General features: G+C 54.9%; 1 protein-coding gene and 1 long non-coding RNA gene across 5 annotated transcripts in view; one reads left to right on the top strand and one right to left on the bottom strand.

Annotated features, from left to right (window-relative positions):
• The window catches only part of TSPOAP1 (TSPO associated protein 1), a 73,467-nt gene extending 52,148 nt beyond the window's left edge, over window positions 1–21,319 (bottom strand). For 2 of the 4 annotated variants that reach the window (XM_080388676.1, XM_080388677.1), the window contains exons 1-4: window positions 17,486–21,317; window positions 5,022–5,129; window positions 3,169–3,297; window positions 806–982 (exon numbers count right to left, since the gene is read on the bottom strand). In XM_080388676.1, coding sequence (XP_080244802.1) covers window positions 806–982; window positions 3,169–3,297; window positions 5,022–5,129; window positions 17,486–17,767 — 696 coding nt within the window. In that variant the 5' untranslated portion in view covers window positions 17,768–21,317. Of the gene's footprint in view, window positions 1–805; window positions 983–3,168; window positions 3,298–5,021; window positions 5,130–17,485 lie in introns of all 4 variants that reach the window. The other 2 variants (XM_080388679.1, XM_080388678.1) reach the window with 2 other exon arrangements.
• Window positions 3,304–8,228, top strand: LOC308064493. The gene is made up of 2 exons (XR_013928402.1): window positions 3,304–4,728; window positions 6,726–8,228. It is a non-coding gene; the product is annotated as an uncharacterized lncRNA (long non-coding RNA).
• Window positions 21,320–21,856: the final 537 nt, after the last annotated feature.

Genomic DNA, 21,856 nt, shown 5'->3' with positions numbered 1-21,856 from the left:
GAAAATGTCCAGCTTGTGAACAAAAGACATAACTGATAGAACCCAGAACAGGTTGCTTTAATCACCTTGAGTGGGAAACATTTCACCTAGCTTCAGGGGTCTGTAGAAGCTCACTTTCAGAGTCATTGCAGAGAAGTGCTTTGAGGGACCAACGTGTCTGACCAGTTTTAGACATCTGTCTCAGGATGAGCTGAATTATCCCTTTTACCCCACCATTTATATCAGCAAGCCTTGTGCTGGTGCTGAGGGGAACACAGGTTACCAGCCCAGATGCAGGCATCAGCATTCTAGATGGTTTCATGAACACCCACCCTGACTAATGATTTGGACCCTTAGTCGCAGTTATACAAGGATGCACCTAGTTATCACCAGTTTTGTGGCGGCTGTGAGCACTTGGGAATGTGCTCAGCTGGTTTACTTTTCAAAGAAATGCTTTAAAAGGAGGTCCTGCTTCTACATCTTGCTTGAAGCTCGGCACTGTGAAAAGTCATCCTGTATCTGTGGCTTCTTGGGATTTCCCAGGGGGAGAGTTTTAGTTGCTGCTGAAAATAGCAGCTCTAACCCATGAATTCATGGAGGGACAACTGGCGTGTCCCCCAACAGACTGTTCTGGAGGGGCCTAGACACCATCTCTACCACACACTCACCCAGTGTTCCCAGTCCAACCAGCACATCAAATGCCCCCTACTCTCAGTTTGTGCTTGGGACTAACTGCCCTCACACTGCTTCCTGGGGTCTGGTTCCCATCACTGGTTTTGCACCACTTTTCCCCAGCCCCTGAGCGATGTCGCAGAAAGTGTCTCACCTTCCCTGCGAAGAGTTTAGCCTGCAGCTCCCTGCACTCCTGCTGCAGAGCTTCAATCTGCTTGTCTTTCGCCAGGAGAGCACTGGCTTGCTCTGTCAGGTCCTTGGCACGCTGGCGAGCAAATGCTTTTTTGCACAGCTCCAGGCTGGAGCCCTTCAGAGGCACCGGAGCAGTTACCTACACCAGAGAGAGCGGTAAGGGAGAACGCCACATGCGTTAGTGCTCGTTAACCACCACCCCATCACCCCAACAGGGAGCACTGTCAAGAAATGCCAGCCTAGCCCCAAACGACAGACAAGCAGACAGAGAGGCAGGATGGACCTCTGGAAAAGTGAGAGGAAAGAGGAAGGGCTGGATGGAGAAGTGGTTTGGAGAAGAGGTGGGAAGCAGAAGGTGCTCAGAGGATGAGGCCAATGGGCAGAGTCAGCACAGGGAGCTGCACGCCATGCAGCAGTGGGGATCGAGGAGAGAAAAACAGAGTGCAGGCGGAAAGACAGGAGAAGGCAGCAGAGAAGAGGAGGGGAGGCTGGCAGGAAATATAAGCATGGGAGCAAGGATGGAGGCGGCCAAACTGGAAAGAGAAATGGAGCTTCTGTGAGTTTCTATGCCACGGGAGAGAGAGCTTCAGCACAGATGGGTGGCTGATACAGGCAAACTGAGAGGCAAGAGAGAGCCCAGCAAGGGCCAGCGCAGCCAGTGGAGGACTGGGAGATGTTCAGCAGGAGAAGCAGTTCAGATTCACGTGCTCCCTGCAAGGGAGGGAAGAGCAAGGGTGGGGATGGCAGTGTGCTTCAAGGGGAGCAGGGCAGACAGGGACAGGCAGCTGGCTGGGCAGAGGCCCCAGGCAGGAGCTGAGGCTTCCTGGCTGCAGTCTCCCCGGGCGGGCGGGATGACTGCTCTCAGCACGCACCCCTGCTCTCAGCACGCACCCTGTCCCTGAGGCTGGCTCTCCCCCTGGGCACCAGCACAGAAGAGCTGGATGAAAGGGCAGCTCGTGGCCCCAGGGCAGTGAGGCCACATCCAGTCCCTGGGTTTATCAAACCCTGCCTCTCCCTGTCTAGCTATTTTCATCTGCAGAAAACCTGACAATTGGGGGGGTGGGGTCTCTCTACCTGATCGTGAACATAGCATCCTCTGTGCAAACTCTTTCTCCCCAGGTCTTCCCAAGCATCTCACCCATGTGCAGAAGCCCCGTGCTGAGCCCTGGCTCCACGGGACCTGCATACCAGGCACTGAAGGCAACTGCTGCCAGATTAACCCCAGGTCCTCAGGGCCCCTTCTGTGGGCAGGCAGCTGCCTGGTCCTGTCTCCAGCCCACCCTCCATGAGCCTCAGCCACCCAAGCACTTTCTGCTGTGGGGAGACCTGGGCCAGAACAGGAGCCCAGCAAGTCAGTTCTCCCAGGGCTCGCACAGGTCTAAAACTGTCACCACCCCAAAGTTTCACTCGGAGAAAAAAATAAACCAGCATTTGTATAGTTGCTGGAGGGTCTGCATAGCTGTTGGATGTATATATAAAATGAGTTCTCTTAACACAGTATGTGACAAGTCCATCTGGCAGCAACTGTTGCCCTGCAAGTACCAAAACCCCACGACAGATAGGCAGCATGCCTGGGGACACAGAGGGCAGGCAGTGCCAGGAAAACCCCCTACCTTCTCTTCAGCAAAGCTTTCACTTCCTCCTTTCTATCCTAAAGGGCTTGAATTCCCCATCACAATCCCTGGTTTTCTTCCAATGGGAGAAAGGTTTTGCCTTACTCCGCTGCGATCCACCTTTAGGAAGCTCATGCAAGTGCTTGTGCGCAAGACTCCACATCCTACAGCCATCTGCACATCCTACACCCCTGCACCGGATCAGATACTACAGGGTTTGCTACAAGTTGCTGTTGGGTCGGAGAACGCAAATAACATGCAGCTTGCACAGCAACTCCAGCGAGGTGTGGATGGGGCAGAGCAGAGTCTCTCACCCCTTCCTGTTTTGCTTTACCGCACTCCTTTTCTCATTCAAATACTTCCTGTTTCTTTTTGGTGAAGTCAGATGAATTATTTTCATTACTTGCTCAGGGAAAGCTGAGCTAATTACCTTAAACTAACACCTTATGGTATGTCAGCATATTTACAGCAAGAAACCAAGCAGGAGGAAATTGCTCAAAGCCTGCTCCCAAGCAGGAGCAAAACAACCTGGTGATGGCCAGGTTTCGTGATTCTTGCCCTGCTGCTGATGTGCAAAGCATGTTTGCCATAGGTTTAAGAAAAGGGGAAAGAAAAGGCCTTTCTAGCTCAATACAAGTAGCAAGCGAGAAGTCCCAGTGATGAGGTGCTCTCCAAACTCCGCTTCCCAGCAGCGGCTGGCCCCCACACTCACAACTTTGAGGTTTGCCTCCTGGAGTTTCCGGGCTCTCTCCTCCAGGCGCTTGGCAATCACCGCCAGCTCCGCATTCTTCCTCTTCAGGTGCTTCACCTTTTCCTCTGTCTGGGGGAAGCAGCTCCTGCGCTAGATAACAAAAGGAGAGGTTTAAGGTGAAGCCCCTGCTCAGCTCGAAGCGGGGTGCTGGGGCTGTTTGGGGAAGCCAGGGCCCCCAGCCCTGCCTGAACTGCTCTGCACCCACAGGGCTTTTCCCAGCCACAGCTTGGCCTCTTCTCCTGTAACTATACCAACCATTCAACACTGACTTCTGCTCTTTGCCGCTCCAGTCACCAAATCCTGTATTCCTGGTATTTTTGTTAATGTGACCTCTTGGTCCCCGTAAGATGCCCTTCGCCCCACCCCAGGCCACCGTGTACAGTCCCTTTCCATCCACCCCACTCTCGCTGCAGGCTCTGCCTTTGCCGGCTGGGACTCAACATGTCTCCAACATCAATCTAGACTGGCTGCCCACCCTTTGAGCTTTCCCTTCCAAAGCCTTCCCAGTTTATTTCCCTGGGGTTACAGGAGCAACACATTGCTGCAGATGTGTGCTGCACCACTGCTGCAAGCTTAGCCACTGTCCTTTCTCTCATGACACCAAATCATGAGTTGGGGGGGATGGAAGAAAGTGGCAAAGGACTTTATGATGTTTGCAAAGCAAATTTCCTTTTACTTCCTATTGATTCTATTCACTCTTAATCCCCTTTTATTTGTTATCTGTCCATTTCAATAAGCCGCTGCTTGCCAATGGCTCGTTCTCTCAAGGTTGTATGCAGATGTGTTGTGCTGTCTTTTTACATCAGCAAAAATGTCAGGTCAGCTGGTCCTTCCAATTATTCTCCTCACCACCCCTGTGAGATCCTACCATGGGCGCTTGCTGCTTTCACTGCTTTTCTTCAGCCAGGAGACTGGGGCTGATTTTTGAGAGTAAGATTTCATGAGAGCTTACACGATAGTGCTTTGCTAAAATCCAGATGACTGATAAGGAGTAACCCCACAGCGTGCAGGTCATACTGGAATGATGCTTTTAGTGTAAGAAAATTATCTAAATATGCATTTTGATTTTGGTGATATAGATCTGAAATGCTGAGCAATCAAATTTTCAGTGGCGTGGGGTGGCTGCATCCCCACACTGCGAGGCTGTGCAAGGGGCTGCTGCTCTCCAGGGAGGATGCAGGAGGGGCACATTCCCTCTTCCCATTTCCCAAGGGTCCTGGCTGCCCACCGTGGGCCTGGGGCGCCAGGGATGGGGGAGCGGGGCAGAATGGGTGGCCCAGGCTGTGGTAGGCTGGCTTGGCGTTGGGTGCCAGGGTTGCAGCTGGGGAGGTGCTGAGCTCCCACAGGAGCAGGGGGCAGTGCTGCACTGTCACCCAAAGCTGAGGCCGAGTGAATCAGTGTTTCTGCTTTTCCACTTAAAGAGGAAACAAGAGTGACTTCCCTCTCCCTTGCTGTCAGCTCACTGCTGCCTTGCTCTCCGCCTGCTCTTGCTGCATGGAAGCCTCTGGTGGTTTCCAGCAGGTGAGTAGCACCAAAGATGGCAGAGAGGGCTGGCTGTGCTCCTCATCGTGAGGAAGGGGTCCTGCTTGAGCCAGCAATGGGTGCAGTGTGAAGGCACTCAGTGGACCCAAAGTGCCCAGGCCCCCTTTCCCCTCTGGCCCTGCCCAGCTGATCCCATGTACTGGCACCTCTTGGAGTTGGCAGCAGACAGCAGCTTGCCCTGACTGCGATTCCCTCCCCATGGAGAATCCCGTGCCAGCAGGCAGCCCAGCACCCGGCCCAGGGTGCAGGATGGGGCCGTGTGCTCTGCTCACCAGCAAGCTGTTCTCCTCGGCCAGGCTGGAGCAGCGCTGCCGCAGGTCCTCCAGCGCACTCAGGAGCTTCGTGTTCTGGCTCACAAGGAAGCCATAGTCAGCCCCGCTCTGCAAAAGAGCACAGGAGAGGCAAAGCAGGGCTTCACCTGCCGGGGGCAAGGGGAGAGGGACCGCAGCTGCACGCCCACCCTGCCCCCACAGCGAGCCCAGCCTGGCTGCATGGGGTGGCTGGCAGGGTCGGGGTGCAGGCAGCCATGGGGCAGGGTGGGATGCGGAGGCTGAGTTGAGGAGGAGGAGGAGAGGGGCTGCATGTCCTCTGGGGGACAAGTGGCCTTCAGGGCCAGGCTATATCACCTGTGGGTGACAGCTACCATCTCCATATCTTTAAAGATGCTTTCAACTTGCACCTGGGGAAAAAGCCCAGACCCTCATGTCACCCTCAGCCGCTTGCATTTTGCCATGGTACCATGTAAACTAGCTCTAGTTAAACCCTAGCAGAGCCAGCAAGAGCCAGGCAGGCAGAGCACGAACTGTGACACCCCAGACACGTGCACTGCTCCCCATGGCTCAGGGACCTGTCAGCCTCCAGTACAGCATGGCTTTCAGAGGCGACAAGAGCTCCTTGCCCGCTTCCCCACACCAGCTCCCCCAGTTTGACCCACGAGACTGCCCAGGAGCCAGGCCCTGGGCTCTGCCCTCTCTGTGTCAGCCTCGGCTCCGGAAGACAGCGACACGCTGGATTTCTTTGCAAAACACCACCTTCATTTTGTCACATCAAAAGCAGCAGCAGCTCTGCCGGGAGCTGTATATATAGCTTTGTGGTTACTGCTTCCTGCTCAGAGCAGCTCGCCGCAAGCTCGCTGCCGAAGCAGGCTCCCAGAAAGTATTTTTGTGCATTAGCAAAGCTCGTAGCCAACCTATTGCTTCACAGCTGCCATATGGCAGCAGCAAGCCACCCATCTCGGGAAGACCTAGCCAGATGTTTCCCAGCAGCCAGGCAGGTCTTGCAGGACCTGCTCCCAGTACCTGACAAGTCTTTGCTGGTGCTGTTTAACAGCCATGACCTTCCCAGTGCACAGCTCTGCTTCTGCAGTCTGCAAGCCAAGGCTATGAGGGAAACGTCCCTTGGCTACCGAAGAAATGCTGCAAAAGGGTTTTTGGTAGCAAAAAGTCAGACAGGCAGCTCAGGGCGCTCGCATGCTGCTCAGCTCCAGGAGGTCTGAGGCTCGCTAAAACTCACTGCACAAAACTATATTCTGGCTTCTCATCACACCCATTGGACAAATACGGCAGGAGACCAGTGCCACAAAGTCCACCCCACTGAACCCCCTGGCGCAGCTGCCATGCCCGTGCCATGGCTCTCCCAGCCTCTCACACCTGTACGGAGATGCCTTGGCAAAGCAGGAAGGGAAAACACAACTGAAGGAGCTAAAAAAAAACTCTCAGAAGATAACACCCACCCCTGCCCCCCAGCCTCACACGGTGCCCCCAAGTCCCACGAGCTCTCTGGGACACCAGGAGAGGATATTAGGTGCTACGAGTTGACAGGCCTTTGGGCAGAGTGGTTTGTAGGTGTCCACCCTGCAGAGATCCCAGGGTTTGAGAGAGCTGGAGTGAAATGCCTCACAGAAAGAGATTGTACCACTTTCCACTGGCGGGAAAGCAAAAATGTATTTTCTTCTATTCTTTTTTATTTCTCCCTAGGCACAAAGGTGCAGTTACTACCATAGATCCCTGGGGACATTGTGCCACAGCACCCCAGGCACCTGGGTGCTGTCTCCCACTCTCCAGTGACTCAGGGCTGCTCCCAAGGGTGGTCAGGGCAGGCCCAGGAACCAAGGAGCTCCCCAGACCCAGCAGCCTGGGGGAGCCAAGGGGTTCCCCTGGGAGCCATGCACCCTGCCTGCTGCAGTGCTGTGGGCCCAGAGACCCAGCGCCAGATCCTGCAGCACTGGTCCCATCCCTGCAGCTTTATAGAGACGGTGAGATGTCCCAGAGAATATTTTCCCTGTTGACAGCTCCAGAAACAGCAAAGCACTTCCTTGGGCTGGGCACCCATGCAGGGGACACTGCAGGTGCTGATGAGGGGACAGAGCAGCATGGGTGCACAGGGCAGCGGGGGGAGCGGGGGGGCTACCAGCATCCCCCATGCTATGGGCTGGTTCACTGCCACCATCCCCAGAGCCAAGCAGGCAGCCCCTGGGACGAACTCAAAATGCATTATTTCCATCTCCTTGCCGCTGCCAAGAGGCCTCAAGTTTCTTTTCTGTGGTCGCTTGCACAGAGACAGGATGAGCAAACTCAGCCAGCAGCCTCTGTGCCTGGGACAGGAGCTGGGCAGCTTTTGTGGAGGAGCTGATGGGCTCCTGCCTCTCCCCACCAGGCAGCCAGGACTTTGACATTGTCAGTACCGGGTTTCTTCAGGGGACACTTGGCACTTCCAGCAGGGCAGCGGGGATCTTTTGGGGACCTACATTCAAATTTCTGCATTTGAAACCCCTTTTCTGTAGCTGTAAAACAACATCTTCATCAGGGCAGGATGCAAACACTCACAAGCACTCTTCCCCACGCTACCAGGCTGTCCCCAGTTCAGCCACCACTCCAGAGCCCATGACGTGGCAAAGGCTGGGATGTCCTTTCCAGTTCCCTGGGTGTTGCAGGACCCTGGGGCAAGGTGCCATGGAGCAGAAGAATGTGGCTGTGTGCCCCAGGCTGGGGCCAGGCATGCAGCCAAGCCTCCCCCCTGCCAACACGTCCTACTGCGGCCACAGCTCCTTGGGGCTTTGCCCAGAGAGGCACAAGGGGCATCTGCAGCAAGACATGGAGGCAGGAGATCTTTTTGCTGTGCCAGGATGTCTGTCCCACGCAGGGACCTCACTGTCCAGGAAAGCTTTGCCAAACCTCCCCTCCAGTGCTGAGCCGGCGCTGGCTGCATCAGCTGAACCCTCCTCCAAGACCTCGTAGAGCCTGGAACTGAAGGACTGTCTAGACGTCATCCCACGCTCATTAAACATTCATTTCCTATAATGAAATAGCTTTTAATTTATTAACCGCTCCACTGTTCCTTAAGGTTCCCGCGCTCAGTGCAGCCTCACTGCAGGACACGCTCGTGGCCCCCACAGACAATGCTTTCCAAAGGGAGCTGGAGGAGATTGTTAGGGAGAAGAGGCACAAAGCACACACACCCCACCCCCACAGCAACTCATCTTAATAAAGACAACGCAGAAGTGCTGTCAGGAGTTGAAATCCAAAAGCATCCTTCAGTCAGGGAGATGGAATCAGCAGGAGCCAAGGCAGAGCTGACACCACAGGGCAGCAGGGAAGGTCTCCGGGCAGTCACATCCCCCAGATCAGGAGCATTCTCAGTCACTAAAAAATTAAGCCAAGTGACATGTTCTTTGGCTGGGGGGGAAATTTTCTAAAACCAGAGCAAGGCAGGAGAAAAGCAGCAGGGATGCTGAGGGAGGAGAGCAGATCGCGGCTCCTGTGTGCAGCAGGCACACAGCTTTGAAGCCTCCCATGACAGGGACATCGTCATCATCTGTCGCCTGCTTTGGCAGGTAGAGCCCAAAATACAGATTCTTCGCGCATTGAGAACAAACAACGAAAGAAAAGCCTCAGCAGGGCAGCTGCAAGATAGCTGCTGCTTTTTCACCTGAAAACTTCAAAAAGCAATGGAGAGCTGCAGCAGCTTTTGCAGGGAGAGGTGTCCAGCCAGGGTACTAAATGGGTCATGCAGCCAAAATCCCCCTGGAGCACTCATGACACTCTTTAAAGTCCTGCAGAAAACTTGCAGGAAGCCATTTGGGGGACAGTAAATCAAACCGTGGCGAGGACGACAGATGCTGCCGGCAGCAGCTGCTCTGCAATGCGGCTTGGGCTGCCGGTGCCTCATGGCACAGCCTGGCATGGGCCAGCGGAGAGGGCTTCCCCCACACCAGCCCTGGGGAATGTGCCAAGGTCTGAGCCCAGCCTTGTTTGAAAATCCCTGCAGAGCGCCAGACGGGGAGAAGGAATTTACCAGGTGGCCCTGTGAGCAGGAGGTCTCAGGTGGCCTTTGGAAACAGGCGGTCTCATGACTGATTTTGAAACATACACAATTTCAAGATGTATAAAACATACAATGTCAGGCTGTCCCTGCACTGCCTTCCTCGCCTGCAGCAGATACGGGTCCGGTTGCTGGGTTGGCAGCACCCTCCCTTGCAGACATATTTCCTCGGTGAAATGACACCAGCTCCTGTGCTGTCTTGGATATATTAAATCCACCACTTCTTCATTGGAAATCATTGTCACCAAGCCTCCATCATGTCAAAGCCCTTTAGCTGTTCGTTCCAGCTGACTTTGGTAATTAGTTTCCTTAAATTCTCCGTCCTCACCACTTAGAAATGAAACCTGTCATTGTAAATCCGCTTTCTCCTCTTCCATTCAGTTTCAAGGGAATCGGCTCCCTCACAGAACAAAGTTATTTCCCATAGGCTGCTCTTCTGCAGTGCCCTCCATGCGTGTCAAAAGCAGGACAAAAATAGCCTCACCTCCTGCTCGGTCAGTGAGCGAGAGCAAAGCCCACCCCCGCCGCTGCTGGCACAGCGAGCAGCCTCACGCTGGGCGAGCATCATCCCAGCGGGGGGACGGGGGATATTGGTCTTAAAGATAGGGAACGAGTAAGAGACATGCCTGGGATGTGGTCTTGGTCATTCTGCCAATCCTTTGACAGGCAGTCTGTGTCCCGCAGCACTTGTTCTGCTTCCTTCATTTTGCACCAGGTTCCTGGTTTCAGACACAAACATCTCTGTTCTTCCGTTGGCTTCATGGCACTTCCCCACCAACCCCTCACCCCGTGCATTGCCAACTCGCGTTTCCATGATTCAGCATTCTCTCCCACTGCCCATCCCTCTTCCAGCCTACTACTTGCCCTTATTTATACGATTTCCTCATTTATCTGATTTTTATTAGTCCATGTAATAAATTCACGGAAGAAAAAATCCATCTGAGGCTATTAACTTCAAAGATACTGCCTCCAGCATGGAGCGTGCTGGAGCCACAAATTGCAAGATATTAAGAGAATATTCAGGGGAGCATTCACTGTATATTTGCTCTTTCTCACACTTTCCCCGGGCATTCTCTCCTGCGCACCCTCTGACCACTGCCAGCTCTTCATGTGTTCCTCACAGTGTGTTTAAAATGAGATACACAGCTAAAAATGGAGTCTCACAAATCCAGATCCTCTCTATCTTTAAACCATTTCATGAAAGCACCATCATCAATCCCAGGAAAACAAGCCCAGCTATTCCAGGAGAAGAAAAATCAGCTCAGTAGCCCTGATCACCCTGGCTTGGCTGTCCTTTGATGAGCTCAGCTTCTCCAGCCTCCCCAGGCAGGGAGAAATTAATGTACCTGCAAAACTGAGACAAGGAGGAATGTGAGTGGAAAATAAACTCTCAAGGCAGAGGCAGAGCATCAGCTCTCCAAACCCAGGCTGCAGCCAAGTCCAGCGTTCAGTGCAGCACAACTTCTCCCCTTTAACAGCAAATCCAAAATACAAGAGGTTTTGCAAGCAGACAAGAGAAAATGACACCAAAATACCAACACAGCTGCTGGAAAGGCAGCTCGGAACTGCTCCTGATGTACCGTGCACGTGTTTCTTCACCTTTCACAATCAGAGATAAAACAGGGCAGTCAGTCGGGAGGGACGGAGGGTTTGGAGACGGCCTTTCCTTCTCCCCAGGGCCAGCCTGTCCCTGCACCGCAGAGCCCAGCACAGAGACCCACAGCAAGCGGTCCTGCCAGGTGAGGCCCCAGTGGGGACTCTCGCTGGGGAAAGGCCCTCCTGAGGGTGCAGGTGTTCCTCTGGCTGAACAGCTACTGGTATCATCAGTCCTTGATTTGCTCCTCACCCGGCTCTCCAGTGTGGTATGGAGACCTGTATCCCACACTCATTCCAGCTGGCCGCTACCTGCCAACAGCAGGAGCACGACAAGGTATGTGTGGCCCCAGACAGGCTTTCCCCAGCTGTGACCTAACTTCTCTCCACGTTAAACACAAACCACTCTGCAAACCCAGGATGTGTGCAGCCAGAAACAGCAGCTGATGATCGCTGGGATACGATCCATCTTGGCTACCAGATCACCTGCTGCACAGGGTTGTGCAAAGCATGCTCCTCAATGACAACATCACCATCACCTCCCTGCCCTTGGGTCATTCTGTGACCCCTGGGCACCCTTGTATCCCTTGTAGGCTCTTTCCCACCTACACACTTTGTGAGAAAGGTACCTGCCTTTCAAAGGACAAAAAACACATGCAAAGCCTGCTCTTCCAAGTACTGTTTAACACTGATGTATGTACAAGCTTCTCCCTTGTCTCTTACCAGCTTTCAGAAAGATTTGGCCTAGCCCTACTCTGGTAAAACAGGACCATGCTCCATCCCCACCACAGTCAGGGGACACTAACAGCATCTCCGTTTCATTGCACAGCTTGGAAATGTATGAAAGCCAGGCTATAGACATAAAACCTAGTCTAGTTGTAAAACTCAGGTGCCTGATCAGGAGCCAAGACAGCCAAGCTACCTTTTTTCCCCATTGCAGATTTTTCTGGGTGCTGCTGAGCAAGTCACCGAACCTGCAGAGAAACAGGCTCAAGAAAAAGCATTTCTACTAGAAAAAAAGCAAAACATAGAAGAAGTGGGAAGTAAATGTGTTAACATCTTCAATGCAAACACAGAAAGACTTTGCAACCTCTGCTTTTTGTGTTGCAAATCATTTGAGCTTTGGTTTTTGGTTTCCTATAGAAATTTTGGAGGCTTTTTGTGACCTAGCTCTGAGCAAAGGTCAGCCTGCAGCTCCCAGCACTGCAGGCTTAGGCCCAGATAACCCCAAGGTCTTTGTGGAGCATCTGGACTCTTTTTGGATGCCACATATCAGCTAGTTTTATTTTGTAAGCATGAAAAAAAACCAACCACCACCCCAACCCTGGAGAATGATAAAATTTAGCTCTTTCCAGGTTTGGTATTTTGACGGCTGGAGCAGGGACAATTGTTCTCCAATACCTCTTTTCTTGTGACAGAAACTCTAATGCAAAGAAACGCTCCCTAGAACGGCGTGAGACTTTGGTACTGACAAATGCACTTGGGAACAAAGCCCCTGTCCCCAGTGCATGGCCCTGGGCTGTGTCAGGGCTTCACCCTGGAAAGCCACTGAGCTGTGGTTCAGCAGATACCCTGCCCACACCCACTGTGCTCTAACAGTGCCATAACTCAAACATTTAATACCAGGTCTCCTTCTCACCTCAGTGCCTCGTCAATGGTATCCATAAGACTTTTTGGTAGGGTGTGTAGCAATAGGACACAAGGGTAATGGTTTTAAACTAAAAGAGGGGAGATTTAGATCATATGTTAGGAAGGAATTCTGTACTGCAAGGGTGGTGACACGGGCACAGGCTGCCCAGAGCGGCTGTGGGTGCCCCATCCCTGGCAGGGGTCAGGGCCAGGTGGGACAGGGCTTTGGGCAACCTTCTCTGGTGGAAGGTGTCCCTGCCCATGGTGCAGGGGTTGGACTGGATGATCTTTGAGGTCCCTTCCAACCCAAATCATTCTATGACTACCTACTATGTTTATCTCTGAAGAGGCAGATGTGCCACCTTGGAAGATACATCAGGTAGCTAGAGCAGCAGGTGTATGCACAGCTCAGCTTTTGCCTTGATATGTGCTCCCCATTTCTCCCCTACCTGTTGCTGTTTTCCAAATTACTTGCGGTTTCCCAGTGGCCCAAAGCACCTTTTCTGCTTGGGTCAGATTGGCTTAAAGCCTGTTCTAGTTTCCCAGGCTCTGGCATGTTGGAAACGGCATTCCTTGCCCCTGTCACTGAAGCAAGATCTCATCTGGGGCAATCACAGGATTTTGTCCTGAGCTGAGAAGCCCCACTTCTCCAATGGCTTTGACAAGTAGCTAAGAGATGGAGGGAAACATCCCCTCACACCACTCACAAAAGCAGAGCTGGTGTTCAGTGATCAATATGAAAATGTGAATGACAAAACCAGCAGAAGCCTTAAAAACTGATGCCCAAAAGGGTGTTTTCTCAGAACTGCTAAGCAGACGGCTGGGATGCAGAAAGCCGACACTCACAGCAGGGGGAGGGCAACAAGGCTGCCAGCATTGCACATGCCATTTCTCTTCACATTATTCCAGCAGGAAGGAAGACTACAGCCATAGGACTCCCAAACCAAGGAAGCAAAGACATTGGTGAGTCCCCTCACCAAAAATTTACAGAAGGTGAAATTAAGAAGATGTTGAGGCAAAAGATGACAGTACAGTAATGGCCAACACCAACATGGTGTGACAGCCCTGTCCCAAAACCCGTTTGTCATCACCAGTCCACAGGAGCCAAGGATACAATGAGGCGGCAATGGTTGTTGTCCCTCATCCTCCATGTCCCACACAAGTGAGCTGGCCGAGACATTTGGACATGCCTTTGTACAGAGAGTATGAGCTTACTTAGAAATATAGTTAACAGGAAAATTACCTTCCCCTTCCTACAGCCTCACTTTGCCTTTTCTTCCATTCGTTCCTACAAATAAAGTTGCACTGGCTCTTCATGGCAGGCAGCTATCTGAGGTTGGCCGTACATTCGTAGCACTTGCAGAAAACAGCACTAAGTCATTTCCATGAGGCTAAGCATTGCCAAGACAAGAAAAATTAATTTACTCAGATTTTGAGAAAAATGGAGCAAGATCTTTTATCTATTTGGGATTGCAGGAAATGGTGTCTGTAACAGAAAGAACTGGCTTCGCTGCCCAGGAAGACCTTCTCGCCCTACTACCATCTTTTATTCTGCTGACCTATCCTTTCTAGTCAAGGATGCAGCTCTATGCACCCTCAGACATTAAACGAATAGTTTTCCATCTTGGCCAATGAAAAATCTGAAGCTCTTGAAAGGCCATTAATTCCTGCAAAAGGCACTGAGCTTATTGTTAAATGCAGCTTGGTCTGAACACTTGACATGGAGGATCTTTACCAGCATTTTATAATTCTCAGTGTTTCTATGCTTTGTTATTAAGCCCCACTGGAAACAGTGGTTCTTTTGTGGGTATTTAAATTCCTGCTGACTGGGGGGCTCCTTGGTTTAAACACTTTCAGTTGGGTTTTTTGATTTATTGAATATCCTCAGCTCCATATGACCTCCAGGGAAGCTGAGGCTTGGCTTTTAAGAAGTTCAGGTCCAAAGCAACCTCTTGAGATTGAGTAGTCATCGTGATGGCCAACCCTGAGCACCCTAGCTGTGCTCCTTGCTTGTGCCATTCATGGGATGCCAGAACAGGGATGTGGTCAGCCACTGAGTTCATCCCTTCTGTAAGTGCAGCTGAGGAGGTTGCGGGAAGCGAGCGAATGACCTTGCTCCTCTCCCTTCTTTCAATTTAGGGCACAAGAAGAGAGCCTTCGCTTCAGCAACCTGCCCCCAAACCAACCTGAGTTTCCAGGGCCAAAGCAGATCCCACTGGAACAGCATCCCATAAGAGATGCAGGCAACTGAGCTCTTGTGGGAAGTGCTCTCAAATCCATCTGACAGCATTGGGGTAACTGTCCAATTACCAGCCAGACTGTGTCTGTGCCACTTTAACCCCATTCTTCCTACACAGACAACATTTTCCTCATTCTCTGATACTCATTATTCTGATCAGGATCCTACACCTGCAGTGCCTGGAGATTCTCAGCAGGAAAGAATTTTTTTTACCTGCTGTGTCCCCACAGAAATTTTGGAAAGCAAGACTGGAGCAATTTCAAAGGCTCAGGACCAAGAATTCCTTTGTGACAGCAAGCCCCCAGGCAGCATTATTCACTGGCAGGATGGTGGGACCCACTACTCTGCAGTGGAGCTAGGAGACCCTGCAGTGCATAGCAGGATGCAGAAGCACACAGCAAACGGCTGGGAAGACATGGGCACAAGTCACAATGAGGGAAATTCCCGCCAGACCTATGGAGAACATTCCTGTCTACGAGAGCGCTGCAGCTTCAGGACAGGGCTAGAGAAGTGGTGGGATCCCAATCAGAATTAGGCCCTGAGCAACCTCTTCCAGCTCTGGAGCCAGCCCTGCTCCAGGCAGGGGCTGGATGGGAGGCTCCAGGTGTGCCCCCCCAACCCACCTCTCCAACTCCAGAGTTCCCTTGCCAGCTCCCAAATGGGAGAAGAGCAGCAGCTCTCCAGCCTCTGCACTCAGGAGGGACCTGAGCAAGAAAGCTGAGATTAACTTGACCTACAGACAGCCTTAACATCTGCCCATAGACTGTCCCTGAGGGAATAGCAGAGCAACAGCAGTGGAGGCTGGGACACACGGCAAGAGCTTCATCATAAAATCAACATCTTTAATCAACTTTGTCAGTGATGAGCCCTCAGGAGGCTCTTCCCTGCACTAGGAGATTACTCCCTGGAGGCATCTGTCCTGTTTGCGTAACGGAGCTCTGACATCCCAAGGACGAGCCTCCTAAAGGAAGCCCCGTTCTGGCAGCAGGACACATGGCATCCATAGCGCTTGTCCAGCATGGCCAGGCAGAGCCATGCTTTTGGAGGGGAGCTATGTAAGCATTCTCTTATGCCCAGCTGTAGCACAGCACCTTGCTCCCTAGGAAGTCGGTGTGAGGATGTAGCTTCCACAGCCCAGCAGCACCAGCATTTGCTCTGCCGGGGACAGCAGCGCTGAGCTCCCTCCGGGGTCTGAACTGGAAGCCTTGCACATCACTAAAGCCACTTGACTTCAGGAGGAAACGCTGGATTATTTTTTTTCTAGGAAAAGACAAGTTGACCTTTCTGCAGATCAACATCAATGTTAAGGATGGTACTGCCATGGCACCACCAGTACCACCACAGTAACATCATGATAGTACTGTGGCACTACCACAATGCAGCAGAGCACCACCAGGTACCACAGTACCATTGCTCTGACACCATCATGGCACCATCAGTACCATCAAGTACCACCATAGCACTGCCCTGGTACACTGGTACTATGATGATACTACCATGGTGCTGCACAACCCCTTGGGAGTGGGAAGGGAAATAATAGTCACCCACCAAGCCAGAAGCCTCCAGGATCATGCGGAAACACTCAAAGCAGCCCAAGAACCAAGACAAACTGGATGGCAGGTGCTCACCAGTCACCACCACAGAAACCAAGAGGGGTCCTCAACCCCTCCACCACCTCGTGCACAGCTGGTGCATGGGGGACCCACTGCAGGGATCAGCTAGAGCTGGGTGCACGGCCCCCACGCCACAGGATGCTCTTTGGCTGCTGGAGCACCCACAGACACCCCTTTGAACCAGCCACCTGTCCCCCAGCGACTCCCAGCCCCCCCCACTTGGGCTCCCCCACCAGGACACTGTGCCTACCCCGTCCCATGCCAGCTGGCTCTCCCAAAGAGAGAGAAGACAGTAAGTTTGGCACAATGGATTCGACTCTTGCGATGGATAGAAAAAAGGTAGGAGCAGAAATCCTTCCCATTCTGCTGCCCCATTTTTGGCTGGGGTGCTTCTGGAACAGTCAGGGGCTGCGGTTAGAGGCAGACCAAGGACAGCATGGTTCAATGTGGCCTTTCAAGCCTCACGATAAACAGCCCTTCAAAAGAGACCCACAAGAAACTGTGCTTGAGTGAAACCTCTTCTCATTTGATGGGTGTCCAGCAGCACCATTTCTCCTGTGGCCAGTCCAGCCTGGTCTCCAGCCAGGCTCAGCAGCGCAGCACGGGCTTGGCTTAAAAACCTGCTAAACCCCAATCAGCTCCGCTCAGCCCTTCTCCCCTGTGCTCAAGAACAGGCCGAGAGCTGATTTCTCCCCTGTTTTAAAAGCACTGCAGAGCTACCCCAGACCCCAGGGTATCCCAGGAAGGTGGCTGATTTTACTCATGGGAAAAGAGGGCAAGCTGTCCTAAGCAGGACGAGCTGATGAACTTCTGTGACCTGGATCAGGAAGCGAGACTCTGATGGAGCTTTTGGGGCTGTTTTTAGAGAGATGCTGCAAGGGGCCAAGCATTGCATTGCCTCCAGGTGCCCCGGTGCTGCCTGCAGGGACGGGCTCCCCAGCAGTGCCGGTGCCCCAGGCCCTCCTGGGCTACCCTGGGCCAAGAGGGGATGCTCTGGAAGGGGGTGGCAGTGAATCACGTCCCTACCGCTACCTGCAGAGCCATTGATGCTGCCGGAGCGAGGAGACACCGCAGGAACGGCTCAGCCTCGCTAGTGCAGGGGCTGCGGCTGCACCAGGTGGGCTCTGCCCAGCGCGGGCCCCGGCGGGACCCCCCAACGGCCGGGCAGCAGCGGCGGCTCCGGCAGCCCCCGGCCCCACGGGGACGGTCCTGCGTGTGGCTCAGCCCCGGCCGAGTGCGGCTGCCCCCCTTACCCCTCGGAGCGCTGCCCCGGCGCCGCTCCCCCCACAAGGTGCCCGGCCGCCCCCCGCCCGCAGCAAGCGCCCCTTCGGCAGCGCCTTACCTGGGGGGGGCCGTCCGCCCGCTCGCCTCCGCGCCCGTCCATCGCTCGCAGCGGCCTAATGAGCTCGGGTGCGGAGCGAACGCGCTGGGGGTCCGGCGGGGGTCTGTGGAGCGGCCCCGGGGCCGCCTCCCGAGGCTGGGCTGCTCCGGCCTCCCCCGGCCCCGGGCCCAGCTGGCAGCTCGCCCTGTCACCGTCGCCCCCCGGGACGTTACGCGTGCCCAGGTCCGGCCAGGCGAAGGCCGCGTGGTCCGCGCTGGGCAAGCCCCGCTCCGGCTCCTGCATGGCTGGGACGGGGCTCTGGGCTCACTCGGTAGCAGCGAAGGCTCCCGGGGGCCGGCACGGAAAACCCGAAGGCATCAGAGCCGCGGCGGCGGGAGCAGCCCGGGCCGCGCTCCCCCCCGGCGGGGACGGAGGCGGCGGCGGCAGCAGCAGCAGCAGCATCCCTGCGCCGGGGGAGGCTCCATCCCCGCCTGGATCCGCCGGATCGGCGGGCGGCCGCCGCCCCCCCTACGCGCCGTACAAAGGCTGCCGTCCGCTGCCCGCCGCCCTTAGCCCCCTGCCGCCCCCGGCCCCATGCCCGCCGCCCGCCCGGACCGGGATGACGTAGCGGAGGGGCCGGGGGAGCCGCCAGCCCCTCACCGCGGCTCCAGGCAGCCCCCGGCGCAGACGCTGCCGAGTCATCAATATTAAGCCGGGCCGCGCACCCGGGGGGCCGCGCCGCGCCCCGGGCCGCCAATAGCGGCGGCTGCGCCGGTTTCCATGGCAACGCTGCGGAACCGGGTTTGCTGCTTATTGATGAGGCAGCGGGGGTGTGCGGCAGCGGGGGGACGGGCTGCCCCCCAGCCCCCTGCCCCGCATCACCGCCCCGCATTCCGGGGCCGGGGTCCCTCAGAGCCCCGCACCCCCGCCGGGATGGAGGTTTGGGGGCAGCACCGGCAAGCCCGCTCCCGGGCGGGGCAGCGGGTGTTTGCCCTCCCCCCGACCCCCCACCCCCGACGGTGGGGCACAAGCAGGGGCGCTGAGCTCTGCCCGGGGATGCTCCCACAGCGTCCCTCCGCACCGCCAGGGCGTGCTGGGAACAGCCCGCTGCCCTGCCTGCAGCCTGCCCGGGGTAGGGGCTGCGGGGCGAGAGGCGGGGGAGGGTGGGAGCAAGGAGGGCTGGGGGGCGTGATGTGATGCAGGGAGACCGGAGTTCGCAGCGCTAAGGCTGTAGCAGAGCGGGGCACTGCCATCTCTGAGCGCACACACAAAGCGGGCAGACTCGTGCTCCCTCTGCCTACTACCCGTCTCGCGGTGTCTTTGATGAAGATCACCTCATTCATCAGGCTGCGCGGCTTTAGGGATGGCTCAGGGGAAAGCCACCTAATCACCCTGAGGGACATCTGCCTGTCCTTGCTCCCCAGCCCTGTTCAAAGCTCGCCCGGTGCAGCGCAAGGGTTAATGATCCCAGAACCAGCAGGGGTGGCACAGACCCTGTACCACTGATGAGCAGCTGGGGATGGGTCCTGCCTCCCCACCTCCTCTGTGTGGCAACAACTCCCGGTCCCCTGCGGGGTGGGGACAGCAGCTGGCATTCCACAGCGTCGCTGCCTTTGTGGTCCTGGCTCCTGCACCTGCTCCGCGCCTCTGCCCTGTGCAGGATGTCTTTGGTGCCCCTTTCAGACACCACTTTGTGAGCACCTCCTTTGAAAGCCCCATCAGCACATCCAGATGTGTACTGCGCAGATGTGTCAGCTCTTGAAATGAATGCCGTTGGCTATGTGTCATCTCTGCCTGAGCAGAGACAGCACAGGCAAATTGCCACTAAGACAGTTATTTCTCACTGCTGACTGCAAAGGGTGTAGATGACCCACTTAGATGAAGTCCTGCGCTGTGGGGAGCTACCACCAGGTCCGACAGTCTCAGATCTCCCAGCATGCAGGAGCCTGCCATTCCACCCCAGTCCCAGATCTCTGAGCCATCTGATTTTAAGGAGCTCTGTGTGTATGCGGTAAGGGGAAGCCCCAAGCTGGGGATGAGGAGCAAACGCAGCCAACAGAGCAGAGGCAAGATTCCAGACAATTGATCCCACCTGTCTGCACTTTCTGGTACTTGTGTGCCTTCAAAACAGCAGCTTAAGTGACCTCCTCCAGGAACATCTCAGGATGAGTCCCACCATCTCCCGCTGCTGGGATCCCCCCTGTTCCCTGCCCATGACCATTTCCCCCTGGGGAGACACCAGGCAGGATCTCCAGGTGCTGCACAAGCATGGAACAAGGCCCAGGCACCACACAGTTCGCTGACAAGACAGAACAAGCTCGTTTAATTAGCAGGAGGCAAGAGCCAGCAGTGGGAAAGGAAAAGCACCACTGATAAGATCGCGTGGTTGCGAGCAGCACGCACGCCGCTCACAGCACAGCCTCCTTGGAAACCCTGCTCCAACACATCTTGCTTTGCACTTCCACTGCCACGTGCTGCTTAGGGTCTCCGCTTATCTTGTCTGGGACGTGCTGCCACCACCCTCGCCAGACAGCTTTCTGCTTCTCCTGCTCACCAGTGCCAGACCTGTGCAGCTCCATGGCACTCCCAGGACCTGCTAGCATGGAGAAAGAGGGGCCAGGGACAGCCTCCTGGGCCAGCTCAAGTTCAGCGCTGGATCTCCCACACTGAAGGCCCTGGATGGGGTGTCTGCACACACTTGTCACCAGCCCTGGGGAGGTGATGTTCCCCAGGGCCCTGCACTTGGGAAGCTGGAGATGATCTTTCATGCCTTGGCCAGCCTACAGCTATTCAGCCAGCTGGATAAGTCATGGCTACAGACCATCCTTAGGAAATAAAATAAATTAATCTGGCCTATTAAGCAAAGATTCAGTAGCTCAGGAGCTCCCTGAGCTGCAAGTCAATGAAGTCTTCATGAGAGCTATGGGGATGGGGTGCTAACAGGCACCCTGGTCCTCAAGTCTCCCAGGGATCTGCTGCAGGGCTGCAGCTCCTGTAGAGGAAAAGGGCCAAAGCACTTCCTAGAAAGACCCTTGAAGCTCTCCCAGGACAGGGGAAACCACAGGATCAGGGGAAAAAAAAAATGATGTTGATATAGAGCAACCAATGAAAAATGAGTGATACTGGAGAGTTCAAGTTCAGCAGCTCAATTCTGGGGAGATGAAAAAGGATCCCAGCAGAGCCTTCCAGCAGCACCCATTGCTCTCCAAAAGCCTCCAAGGAGCCAGGCCTGCACCCAGCAGGGCAGGAACAGGGGTACAGTACATGGTCCCCATGGCCTCTTGCCTTCTTCTGTAGGGGAGCACCAAAGATTGGGCTGTTCCACAGTGGACAACAACTGAGAAGCCAAGTGTGACCCTAGCACTCATAGGCCCCTCAAAATACAGGGAGCCATCCCACAGTTTTTGAGCAGGACACTGATGACAGGATCCCTTGGCAACCAGACAAGGTAAGATGAACCAGGACCAGGGAGCCCAGCCAGGAGCAAGAAGAGGCAAAGCCAGGGCTACAGACAAGGCTATGGCATAGGTGTGGGGTCCATTCAGGGTGCAGGGCCAGAGACAAGCTACCTGCAACATGGACCTGGGGTCTGCCCAGGAGATGTGGCTGGACATAAAACTTTGAACAATTTAGAGCCAGGGGCCATCTAGGTGCCAAGAACAGAGAGAAGCTTACCTCCGTCAAAACTTGAAGTAGGATTGAAGTCCCAGGGCTGAGTTAAATAATGCTGCTGGCCCAGGGGCGGTGGGTTGGAGGGGATTGGGGGTGCAGGTGAGGCTGTTCAGGGCAATTAAGGCCAATTAGCACCTGTGGGGTGCTGTTGGGCTCTGGAGATGGCATTTGGCAGGGGCTGGGGGGTTTATAGGAGCTGGGGAAGGAAGCATGAGGGTGGGTGCTTGGGGTTATGCCAGTCCTGGGGGACCTGCACATGGCTGCAGGGACAGTGACGTGTGTCAGCACTCACAGGCACCTCCAGATTGAGATGATTGATGGGTACCAGCCCATTTCTACCTTCTTTCCAGCAGATCCCTGGGGATGGCCCCAGTGAGACAGTCCCTACTGCTCAGCACTGGTGGCTGCAGGAACGTGCAGTGACATGAGCGGGTGCCTGCTCTGCCAGTGGAGTCCTTCAGCTCCCACCATGGACCCGCCCCGTGGCCAGGGGGTTGCACAGCTCCAGGGGGGAGATGCAAGTGGCCATGTTGCTCACATTCACCCTTCCCCCTGATCCTGCCACTCCCAGCAGCACATGGCCGCTGGTGAGACTGTGCTATGGAGCAGCACAGGGGCTGCACCCTGGTTAAAAATAACCTAGCAGAAAAGGGGATGTGATGGGCTGGCCCTGCTGGGGGGTCACAGTGCAGCCCCAGACATGCTGGCCTGGCACAGCGT

Source organism: Falco punctatus (assembly GCF_963210335.1).
Source record: "Falco punctatus genome assembly, chromosome: 1".
Lineage (NCBI taxonomy): Eukaryota > Metazoa > Chordata > Aves > Falconiformes > Falconidae > Falco > Falco punctatus.
The sequence above is the reverse complement of the archived record's forward strand: the minus strand, read 5'-3'. Positions and strand labels throughout refer to the sequence as shown.